Genomic DNA, 12,942 nt, shown 5'->3' on the forward strand with positions numbered 1-12,942 from the left:
AAGCTTATCACTTATTCTATCGGTCTCTTGGAGACACAAAACACACCAACGGTTGTCAAGCGATGGTGGAGGAACAAACACAGACACACACACACACACACACACACACACACACACACACACACACACACACACATACACACACACACACACACACACATATATGTACAATTATAATTAAGATATCTAAGAGATACCACCATGCTAGAGATAGCAGTCAAAACTTGACACTAAAACCACATCATGTATTCATACAGCACCAGGTGAAGAGACAAATAGACAATTAAATTAGCAAAAAATTATTTGATAATCCCTGATCCGGATTTCTGGTTCTGTATAAAAATATACTCTACTTCATCAGTGGGATATACACAGATCGTATATAAATGCAAATATATACATATATACAACATACTGCTTTGTAGACGACATCTTTGTTTTTCCTTCAGAAGCATAGATGAATAAGTTGTCTGAATGGCCAACTCTGGAACAACCGACGTAGAACTGTCCACATGAAAAGCCTGATGTTTGAAGTTCCAAACCTTCTGCCTTGTTAATTGTCATGGGGAAACTGAGTTTTAGAGGGAACTGAAGTCTCTGCATAGGGTAGTGGTTGTCTGTTAGCGGAATTTATTGTTTGACGACAAGGCGACTTCTATTGCACAGTGTAAATGTGTTTAGATTGCGTGAGATTATGACAGGGCAACCGACTTTTAAGTGAAGTTCTTGAGGAGGGAGTTGTGGAGGATCTTGGGAGTTGAGAAATTCTGTTGGAAAGTGTGTAACCTGATCCACGTCGGTAACGGTGTCAACTGATCTGTAACAACATTCTTGAAAAGGTAGCTGGTTAAGTAAGCCGTAGTTAAGAGTATTGACAGCTGCATTTGTAGGTGCAAGAACAGCCCTGTCGCGGAGCCAATCTGGTTTCATGTATTCCGTTGTAAGATTTGGGTAAACAGCAGAACATAAGTCATTAGAGCTGGAGACAGTGTGACCAACGGTAGGAGTATCAATGCATCCGTTGTCCATTGCCGATTTTAATGAGTATTTCCGGAAATTGGGTTGTAGGCTGACCAGTCTGTAGGAGTGATCTCATGTTGATAGCGAGTTGTTTCGATTGGAAATGCGACCAAAGGAGGATTTTTAAGGGAAGCATTAAGTTCACCAGTGGGTGTTCCTTTGGGTATAATAGGCAGAGTTTGTTGAAAATCTGCAAGAAGTAGAGCCGCACCTCCAAGGACGTTATTGTTTGATCTAAGGTCTCTCATTGTGGTATCAAGTGCTTGTAGGGAACATTTATGGGACACAGTTTCTTCATCCTAAACAATGAGTTTGCACATCTTCAAAATCGTCGCTTCGTCCGAATAATGCATTATGTAGCGCGTTGGGCTTTCTTGGTGTGCTACATTGAAAGGCAATTTGAAGGTAGAGTGTGCTGTTCGTCCACCGTCGAGAAGAATCCAGGCTATTCCTGAGGAGGTAACAACAATAGTAAGGTCACCATTATACCTCAAAGCAGCAAGAAGATTCAGGGGGAATGTTTTCCCAGGTGCATGTAAGAAGCTGATTCCGCCAGTGTGTGTAGATGTTTCCGAGGACAAAATGATATACGTTAGCTTCATCGGAATTCAGAAGGGATTCATCAGTAATGTAATGTTTGAGTTTGTGGATGTTGTAGAATGTTTCTCTGAGAATGAGACGATTAGGACAGGTGTCTTCATTTATGTCTGAAGTGTTGAGAGAATAGGCGTCCAATCGTTGACCTCCAATTGCTATAACAAAGTCTTCCAAGAGAAGAAGCCTTCCGTTGTAAATGGCAGGGGTAGTGTGAGTGTCAACCCTACCTGTGATTTGGCGAGTCTGCAGTAAACTGTCATGGCACATTGTGTCTTTGTATTTATTCCATAGTGAACCTGCGTGTGTCAGGTTGCAGAAAACTAGCATTATTGCAAACAAAGTGTAGAGCTTGTGCGGATAACGATACAGAGAGGCCTTTTCAAGTGCATGAATATATTGATCATCTGTATCCGCTTGGAGCAGGCTTCTTTGAAAGAACCGCGTAAGTGGCCGTCCACTGTGCAGGAAGTTGGAAGTTGATCCCATCCCTTAATGACATGAAGTAAGAACCGCAAATGGAAGCATTCGGAGTTCAGCGGGATGAACTGGGACGCGTCCGATTGTGCCACCCTTGTACACGACTGGATCTAAATGCCCAGCCAGCCTTGTTTTCGTCGTTGAATTCTACGTTGATGCGTGCATAAAATGTTTTGCAGAGCATTTTTTTGCGGGGTACGGCTGTCACCGACTGTCAACCCCAAATCCCTGGTTATGACCTTATTGATGATTGCTGCGTAAGAGAGACAATCAATTTCTGACTGTTACTTCGCAAAGTACAGACCTAAGTGATGTATTTGCCGAGCGTGAACGAAATCGGATGAAAAGTATTGATTTTACGTGGGATCAAGTATATGGTCGGTCACATATACGCACACACTCACATCTGTCTTATATTATATAATATAATATAATATTATATTATATTATACACACACACACACACACACACACACACACACACACACACACACATACAGACACATACACACACACATATTTACATATATATATATATATATATATATATATATATATATATATATATATATATATATATATATATATATATATATATACGACGATCTTTCGGTTTCCGTCTACCAAATCACTCACAAGGCTTTCGTCGGCCCGAGGCTACAGTAGAAGACACTTGCCGAAGGTACCACGCAGTGGGACTCAACACTGAACCATGCGTCTGCGCATATCAGTAATATATCTTGAATGGTATTTAATATACCCTTATGCAGGGTGTTCAGACTACATTTGATGACATTTTATGTCCTCCTTTTCCAGGAACAATTTAATAGTTTAGTTGGTGATTACTGAAGAGCATAATTAAAGTTGTAGTTGAGAAAATAAATCAAAGGACACGGAGGACAAAAACACATCTGAATACTGCGAAACAATTACCTGTATCATAATGGTATCGAAATGTAGACATTATGGCAGCTGTTCAATGCCTTGTGGACACTATATAGGTTGTAAGACGTGATATGGAGAACAGCAACGGAGACTTCAAAGCTCTGACCAGCAGATGTTCTGATGGTGTCCAGAATCAATTATGCATTCTCACATCGTTGAAAGTGGCCCCTGGTTAGAGATGGTTGCAACTGGAAGGTCATATGTGTGGCAGCAGGATTCGGTTCCTTGATATACCTCTAGAAAGAACTGGAAGTGGGTGCTGGAGAATTTCTAAAACTTTGCCTGTCCCAATTTATGGCCTTCTAATTCTCTCGATTCTAGTCCCATATGTTACTATGTGTGAGGTGTGATTGAGATAGAAGTCAAGCCTTCTGTTTTCAACCCCAAGACCGAGCCGAGGGTGAAGATTCAAGAGCTACAGTCGTCGACCGTGCTGTAAGCTGAGAGCAGCTTCTTTGAATAAGTTCTTAATATACACATATATATCTAAATATATATAGCAATCTGTCTGTCTTTCTGTCAGTCTATCTATCTGCCTGTGTGTATGACAATCTATCTAATGTTGAAAACAAGAGGCGATGCATTGGGAATGAACCTGGTATCATGTGATTGGGAAGCAAACTACTTCTCAGGCAATCAAAACTTCACCTACATACGTAATAGATACATATTTACATATGTACATACATATACGCACATAGAATACAATATCATGCCACATATGTATACACATATATATATATATAAATATATATATATATATATATATATGTGTGTGTGTGTGTGTGTGTGTGTGTGTGTTTGTGTATGTATATATATATATATATATATGTATATATATATATATGTATATATATATATATATATGTATATATATATATATATATATATATATATATATATATATATATATATATATATGTATGTATGTATGTATGTATATATATGTATATATATATATATATATATATATATATATATATATATATATATACATACATACAGAATCCTTTGTATTTTTTGCTGTTATTTTGGGGATTTACAATTTATATATATATATATATATATATATATATATATATATATATATATATATATATATATATATATATATATATATATATATATATACATGTATATTATACATACACAGACACGCATTGAGTAGGAAGGCAACTACGTTTAAAGATAAACCTTCACACGCTCACACGCACACGCACACACACGCACACGCACACACACGCACACGCACACACACGCACACGCACACACACGCACACATATTTATTTCTATGCGTGTATATGTGTGTGCATGTGAAGTGTCTATATGTATGTTTGTGTAGGTTGGTATATGTTTATGGGTGCACATACACTTACAGTTGTGGGGATTTGTTCATATTCCTGTTTGTGTTGTTTTACTAATGGGAGTTTCAGTTCTCACGTTTCGTCTATTATCTGACTTTGAGGTAGTCTGATGGTTCTGCTGGTTGGACAGGGAGTGCAGGGAGTGTCTTTTCTTGTCTTTGTTTTAACTTCCCGGATTTCGATGATATCAAAACTTGTTTTCGGCCAATCAATTTGCAGCAGAGATTGTGATGGGTTTGTTATAAATGTGAGCGTTTAGTAGAGAAGTGACAGAGCCAGGCCGATTGTGTAACGGGATTCAGCTGCTGACACCCGCACTACTGTGTTTGAAGACTTTTTTGTATTGGAGGAACCACCACAAGTCAAATCCAACAAGAAGATTTAGACGTTTATTCTGTGTTCTGTATTAATCAATTCTATCCGCTCTGTTAATACAAACTGTTCGTGTGATCGTGGAGAGGAGAAACACCGAATAGAAGGAAAATAACAGCCATGAAGAATCTCGTCCTTTTCTTATTTGTTCTCGTTGCTGGTGTTTGGGTAACTGAAGGACAGCAGTCGACTGAAGTACCGTCAGTGATTACTGAAGAAGAGGCTGACGGACCGCCCGACAATGGAGCATTATCGAATGATGCATATTCCGATGGTGAATATGAGTCAGTGACTGAAGATCCCTCGGTGAATAATGAAACGGTGGTCGATAATGACTCTGGTAATTCAACTACAGGAGAAAGTCTTACTGTCTGGACACCTCCGTAAGTTACTGTTTCACTCCACCCTTGGGTATCTCTAGTGGGATGTTTCTATTTTGTTATCAAAAATTTGAATCAAGTTTATGATCTGGTGAGGATTTTGCGTTGTAAATATAGAGGGTTATAGACCATAATGCCTTACAGAGATTCAGTGATTGGTGGGGAAAAAAGGAAGGAAGAGGACCTGACTTTAACTCTTACAACAGAATGAACTCATGGTACCTTGTGGTGATATCAAATTGAGTAGCAGGTTAAGTGTGCCATCCAAACAGACATTGTCGTTAGAAAAACCTCTGCGTTTGTTGTTTTAATGCAGATCTGTCTTTACTTAGCTCAGTGCATCTCTGATAATAGTTACAAATGAGAATCTATAATCTGTATATGAAAACTATGGTTTTCGTTATTTCTTGATGGATCTCCTTTTCTCTGACATATTATTAAATATACCGAGCAGGTAATCTCTACAAAGTGCATGAACTTTGATTCCTATCCCTTGGAACAATATCTGGCCTGTTGTGTTCAATCGAGTTTTCCGTTTCCAATGGAAAGTTCCGCCGGTATTCTTGATGGAACTTACTTCTTTTGTGCCTTTAGTATGGCTATCACGGAAGGTTTCCCTGCATATGGCATTAGAGTTTATTTTAGCCACAATGTCATGCCGCATGGGGACGAAATATCTTACGGATGTTTTCTCACAGCTATTGATGACACGGGTGATAGCGTCCACCCTGTCTATTAAATACAATAAACATTTCCTGTCATAGCGTGGAAGTTTAGGGATAATTTTTCTCATCTCTTTTGTTGATCAAGTATTTAACAGTAGTCTCCCGTTTCTGAACAGCAAGCGAGGTAGCCTTCCAGGTGAGATATGAAGTATTGATCGCAATTCCAGAACCTACTACGTCCGTCAGCAGTATTGGCAATTTCTACCTTGCGAGATATGTTCCCGTGCTTAATTTGTTGCTGACCTGATGAGCTTTTCCCTTCCATCTCTGAATAAACCACTCCACCTATCCTCCATTCAAATGGAATATCTGTTTAGGACTCTTCGTTTTTTTGTTTTACTTAATCTCATGATACTTTTACTTTCGCTGTTCATTATACACCTGAAGTCCTTATTTCTCTCTTTACGGTTCAGCAGGTGTTGTCACCCTAAGTTTTAATTCTTATCAATATCTCCGAAGAACGTCCTGTTTTCAGTCTATTGATAGCATCGCCAAAAGAGTTTGAGATCTCTGGTATGGGGACAAAATCGGGGACAGAAGCATAGTTAACCTTCTTCCCTTATTCTTGTGTATTGCCGATACATTTTAGGCAGAATATGTCTGTAAAAGTCCAATTCGCCTAAACCCTGACGAACCTAACGGCAAATTCCCTCAACTTATGCGGCCACAGCATCCGTCAAGAGCACTAACCCCGAAACAAAAGAGCCCCACACTGATCATGACTCCGCTCACATGATCGCTCTCGTTCGTCTCCTTCCAGCAAGGCTCATGTATTGCGTCACACCTGGGCCTCACATTATCTTAAAAAGGCAAACTGGTTCCATTCAAAACGAGAGACGGGACAGCGATTCAGTATTTGTATATTGTATCGATGTATACACGCATATATACCTACATGTTTATATGCATGTATGATGTATGTATATAAGTATGTATATATGTACGTATGTGTGCGTTCTAGTGTGTGTGTGTGTATGTGTGTGTGTTCTGTTTTTATATGTTCCGTATTTTTGTTTCCAGGAGAACGTGTCGAGTGAAATGTTATAAAACCGTGACCTACAAGCAGTCACGAAAAGCGTGGTGTTTTTTAAGAAGATGTACAAAATACAGGTAAATAAGAAGCCACAGTTTCTGGTATTTATATCTTTCTATAGTGAGTAAACTTTTGATATAACGGCATCCATAATTACAAAATGTCTAAGATAACGGCATTTTTGTCTCTTTCCACCATTTTGGAATCGATATTCATCCATCCGTCCTTCCTTCCATCCGCCCATCCATCCATCAATACACCAATCGAGTCATCAATTCATACAAACATACGTACATACGTACATACATACATACATACATACAAAAATTAACGGAATTTCGTCCGTCTTTATGTTCTAAGTTCAAATGTCACAGAGGTCGACTTTGCCTTTCGTCTTTCGGGATCGATAAAATAAGTACCATTTGAACACAACTGTCGATGTAATCGATTTAACCCTTTCCAATATTTACTGGTCCTGAGCTAAAATTTTAACCAATATTCTAATATTTCTCTGTGTGTGTGTCTGTCTCCCTCACTCTCTCTCAGTCTATGTATATATATATATATATATATATATATATATATATATATATATATATATATATATATATATATATATATGTCTAGGTATACTCGTATATATATGCGTGTGTGTGTGTGTGTATACATATATATAGTGTAGGCGCAATGGCCCAGTGCTTAGGGCAGTGAACTCGCGGTTGTATGATCTCTGTTTAGATTCCTAGATCGGGCGTTGTGAATGTTTATTGAGCGAAAGCACCTAAAGTTCCACAAGGCTCCGGCAGGGGATGGTGGCAAACCCTGCTGTACTCTTTCGTCACAACTTTCTCTCACACTTTCTTCCTGTTTCTGTTGTGGCTGTAATTCAAAGGGCCAGCATTGTCACACTGTGTGTTACGCTGAATCTTCCCGAGAACTACGTTAAGGGTAAACGTGACTGTGGAGTGCTCAGCCACTTGCACGTTAATTTCACGAGCAAGCTGTTCCGTTGATCGGATCAACTGGAACCCTCGTCGGAGTAAATGTGCTAAGCAGTGTTTACGTATAATCACAATTTAGATTACTGACAAGTCAGTTTAGGAACGAACGGGGAAACACCCCATTCGGTCAGAGTCGCCCTCTCTCGGGAACCTGGAGTCAATAATCTCGCAACATCGATATCTCAGATTCCCGAGAGAGAGGGCGACACTGAACGAATGGGGTGTTTTCACACCTATGTACTATAATAATGATTTTTTTTCTCCACGGTAACTGCAGCGTACTTGCCTTTAGCAATTGAAATATGTGACAAACATATTTCAACTAATCTAAATTGTGATTACATATATATATATATATGTATGCTGGACCGCTGAAATCTACGATTTCTTTTGTTCATTCTCTCTCTCATAATTTTTTCTTATTCCTTTCTGTTGAAGAGCGTAGGCTCGAAACGTAAAGGGCTTTTTCTTTTTCTCGAGCGACAATCTAATACACTTGCTTGTTGTTCGTACACTTGTCTTGTGGCCACCTGATCGACCAGACAATCGGATCTTGCTATATATTTTTTATCACGATACACTTTGCATCATTTTAGCATATTTATGATGGCATCCCAATGGCTAGGCGATTCATTAAGTTTTCGACGCCATGTTGTTACCTTAATTGTTATGAGAATGAATGTGCACGTGTATATGTGTGTATGTATATGTACGTTTATGTCAGTGTGAGTCTGTGTGTGTATGTGTGCTTGTATGTGTGTGCGTGTGTGTGTGTGATTGCCTGAAACGATTATCATTGTGTTCTGTTTATATATTCTGCTATTCCATTATTCTTTCTCTAAACAGTTTGAAATACAGGAAATATAGTACAACCTGTCTCAAATGTTGTAAAGGATGGACTGGCGTTCCCAGAAAGTGCAGAGGTAAGCAATATAAGTTCAATACTGACCTGATGTTACATGCAGATAAGGGCTAGCGTTTACTTAATATTTTATATCCTAACAAATGAACAATAGCGTCGTTAATTCTTTCTTTCTCTTTTATATTACATACATGAACAATAGCGTCGTTTTCTTCATGCTTCCGACATAGTTAATCGGTTTCTATCCCTTTTGGTGTTGTATAAAACCCATAACTATTTCTAACTGTTTGACTTGGATGATAATTGCCCATCCAATTCCCGAGAAATCTTCCTTTTGTTTCTTCTTCACTTCTCAACTGAATCGACCCTCACTTGAACAAAACTTTGTTGCTCATCAAATATCCTATTCTAGAATAACACTCGCAATTTTAATAGCGAAGTATGGTCGAAATGGGAGTGAAATCCTCTCCCCAACAACTGACAATAGAATGCCTCATTACGTGTGCTTAAAGGAGGACCCTAACTTCGATAGTGTCATATTCTCTGGCTTGTATCTCACAGTCGATATCACGACAAATGCCTAGTTTCAAAATTGACGAGTCGTAATATCTTACAGAGCCCAGACACAACGTACCTACTTCTACCACCTTAAATATAATACACATAATTGTAATAATAATAATGATAATAATAATCTTAATAATAATAATAATAATAATAATAATAATAATAATAATAATAATAATAATAATACCAGGAAAACCCAAATGGCTGAAGTTCAAAAGATAGTGCTCATGGGAACTGCCCATATCCTACGTAAAATACTGTCTATGTGATCTCAAATTTTGAAACAAACACATAATTTTCTTAGGGTTTCTTAAACATTCTCTAGAACAACACTATGTACAAATCGAAATATATGGTACCCTAGGCATAACACCTACATGAACTTCTAACTTGTTGTCTCTTGAGGTCTCTGGGTGAGACTTGGATCCAACTTGTACAAATGTAAAACAAAAGTCAAACATAAAATAATAATAATAATAATGTTGCATTTGTGGATGGTCATGTTGCCAATTTAGCCAATAAAAACACACGCACTGTATATTAGGTGTTCACTTGCAAGAGCTTTATTTCATATTGATTATATTTCGGCCAGAGTTCTTTCGTCACACTTCTGTGACCTCATCAGTGGTCCTTTGCTTTCTGCTTTCTTTTTTGTGCCTCTCCTTACTAACGTTCTGCCATTTTGTATTCCTGTTGCATGTGTCTTTATTTGCGCTTGCGTAAATCGCTGTGTGTGTCTATGTTTGCTAAGTGTGTGTTTGGGAATGTGTACGGTACCTGCATTACCGGTATCCCCTGTTTATTCACGTTCAATTAATTTTATTAATTTTATTCATTTGTATTTTTTTTATCTGCTTACTTTATTATTTCTTCTTTCTCTGTATTAATTTATTGTATTTTGTGTATATATTTAATTATTTAATTCCAATTATTTATCTATCTATAATATTAGTTTCATATTAACAATTTATGGGGATCTTATTCTGTCATCAGGTTGTGTTGTGGGGGCTTGTGCTAGAGTTCCATTCTAGTTTTCTATTTAGGCTAGGTTTATCTTCTATTATGTGTGTACTACTAGTAATAATTCCCCGATGCAGTACCAGGTACTGGCTCTCATGGCTTCAGATGTTAACTGATTGGTAGTGTTATCATGTACGTTGTTTTGTCTTGGTATAAAAGATTTGCTACAGCGAATATTCTACTCAATACCACAGATATGCTTGTCAGTTACTTAACCATAACCAGTAGATAATGTTCCTTAGTGGTTGACGATGTGAGCATTTCTGATCACCTGCAGAAGTAGTGACTGAGTATCATAGCCATGTGTTAAGAGGAATGAATTTTTTAGGGTTTGGATAATTCACCTTTGATAACAAGGGTGTTTTGTTCAATTTCCTTAAACAATCCTTATTCAGGGACCTTTTGAGCGGGATAAGCTACGCGACCTGAAGAAAATTCTAACTTTGCCCCACCTGCAGGTCATGCTCTGTTTATCTTGATATGAGATCACCATGTTGTGCACATGTGGTTGTGGTGCATGTGCCTGGTGTACTCTTATTAAACGGGTAGTTATGATGGGTATAATGGGCTTCGCGTATTTTATCCCTGTGTCACTTTGATGACATGCACTGCTCTCTTATCCAATAATAATAATAATACTAATAATACTAATGATAATAATAATAATAATAATAATAATAATAATAATAATAATAATAATAATAATAATAATAATAATAATAATAATCTGATCCAACTTTTTAGATATCAACGAGTGTCGAAAAAAGCCTTGTGCATGGAATGCTAGATGTATCAACACACCCGGTTCCTATCGTTGTGTTTGTGACCGTGGATATACAATGGGACGACGTGAATGTGTTGGTAAGTAAACAAATATAATACACATACACGCGCGCGCGCACGTACACACACACACACACACACACACTCACACACACACACATACACTATCAGCTTCAGTTATCTTTACATAACATAACATTTTGTCAGAGCAGGTACGTGCCTGCATCCTCAGATGTATGTAGTAGGGATGAAGAAAATTGAACGAAACCGCAGAAGACGGGTTTCGGCAGTCGCGCGCTGTTCCGCTGCCGTCGCGGTCGTCGTCGCAAACTCCTCGCCTAATTTCTAAAATTTTTTTTTTTTTTTTTTTGGTTGGTTGGTCTTCCATTGGTCGGTTGATGTTATGTGGATCAAAAAATCACTGATATCTTTTAATACTAGCTAAATGTCAGAGAGGCGGTTTGTGGAAATGCTTTTGTGACAAACATAGACCACATCTGCTCATTGTCAAGGGATTCTTAAGGGTGTCGTAGCTTCTGTACATGTCTGAAAATCATCAACAGCGTTCCCAAACTCAATAGAATAGAAAATATTACATGGAACCTCTTGGTAGACTTTCACCCTAACAATTGACGCTGCGACCCAAAATGCTGCCATGAGAACAACACCTAGTACTGTTATTTTTAAGGTCTACTGAGTCTGTGTTCGAGGTATCGAGGAGAAATTCGGTAAAAATATAGAAACAGAATCGAGAAATAAAAAAAAAACTTAATGATAATAACAACACAATGATAATAATGATAATAATAATAACACTAATAATAATAATAATAATAATAATAATAATAATGATGATGATGATGGTGACGATGTTGGTGATGGTATTGATGATGATAATAATAATAATAATAATAATAATAATAATAATAATAATAATAATAATAATAATAATAATAATGATAATAATAATAATAATAATAATAATAATAATAATAATAATAAGAAGAAGAAGAAGAAGAAGAAGAAGAAGAAGAAGAAGTATGATTTTGTATACTTGTCACAAGATTCAAGGATGGGGTACAATATAGGACAGGCATAATTTTGGGGTTTACATAGAATAAAGAAATGATTAAAAAAGGTAAATATACAAGGTATACACTGAAAAAAAAGGGACACATACATAGCATACAAAGGTAAAAATAAAAGGAAGGGAAGGATGATAGAGATGTGGCCCTCCTGATACAAGAAGGCCTCTAAGCATAATCGAGGCACTCCACTGTCCGTGATTTTCCTGAAACCTTAGGATCAAGTACCCTCTCCAATTCCTTCTCTCCGACTCGCAGATCTACACTTAAAGAGGTACCATCAACTCTTGCTATTTTGTAACTATCACCTACCTTTTAATAAGCTCACTCGAGGATAGACTTACCTCTCCACTCTCACTCTTATTTTCAAGTGAGACTTGAAGAGGTCAGTGAGAGTTCTGCCAAAGAGGAATGTATCTGTCCTTATGCCTTTCAGCCCTGTCCACCAAACAACCTCTTTCGCCACAGCCACCAGGCAAAGGAGAATTGTCTTGCCTTCTCGATCGAAGGAAGTCGGTGGTATGATCAACACTACAAACTCAGCCGACAGACGGATCCGTCCCACATGTGGCTGTAGCTGTTCAACATAACCCCACGATAATAACTAAAACAACAACAATAATGTATCTATTTTCTAAACATGTGACAATTGTTTCTTTTTCATTTTCTAGATGTAAATGAGTGCAGACAGAGACCGTGTGGTAGAAATG

At 37.7% G+C, this 12,942-nt stretch overlaps 2 protein-coding genes across 2 annotated transcripts in view; one reads left to right on the forward strand and one right to left on the reverse strand.

The window, feature by feature from the left end:
- Window positions 1–630: 630 nt before the first annotated feature.
- LOC149130305 (uncharacterized) lies at window positions 631–1,029 on the reverse strand. Its single transcript, XM_089345712.1, has one exon. The coding sequence runs from the start codon at window positions 1,027–1,029 to the stop codon at window positions 631–633; it is 399 nt and encodes a 132-aa protein (XP_089201838.1).
- Window positions 1,030–4,672: 3,643 nt separating this feature from the next.
- The window catches only part of LOC149130306 (uncharacterized), a 14,732-nt gene continuing 6,462 nt past the window's right edge, over window positions 4,673–12,942 (forward strand). Inside the window, exons 1-5 of the mRNA XM_089345570.1 lie at window positions 4,673–5,159; window positions 6,902–6,991; window positions 8,762–8,838; window positions 11,109–11,225; window positions 12,904–12,942. The exon at window positions 12,904–12,942 is cut by the window's right edge and continues 78 nt beyond it. Coding sequence (XP_089201696.1) covers window positions 4,897–5,159; window positions 6,902–6,991; window positions 8,762–8,838; window positions 11,109–11,225; window positions 12,904–12,942 — 586 coding nt within the window. The 5' untranslated portion in view covers window positions 4,673–4,896. The remainder of the gene's footprint in view (window positions 5,160–6,901; window positions 6,992–8,761; window positions 8,839–11,108; window positions 11,226–12,903) is intronic.

This window comes from Octopus bimaculoides, chromosome 29 (genome assembly GCF_046866305.1).
Source record: "Octopus bimaculoides isolate indiv1 chromosome 29, ASM4686630v1, whole genome shotgun sequence".
NCBI lineage: Eukaryota > Metazoa > Mollusca > Cephalopoda > Octopoda > Octopodidae > Octopus > Octopus bimaculoides.

What these genes read in the sequence shown, in the direction of transcription:
- LOC149130305 (XM_089345712.1), bottom strand. Translation starts at nt 1,029, where the DNA reads ATGGACAACGGATGCATTGATACTCCTACCGTTGGTCACACTGTCTCC.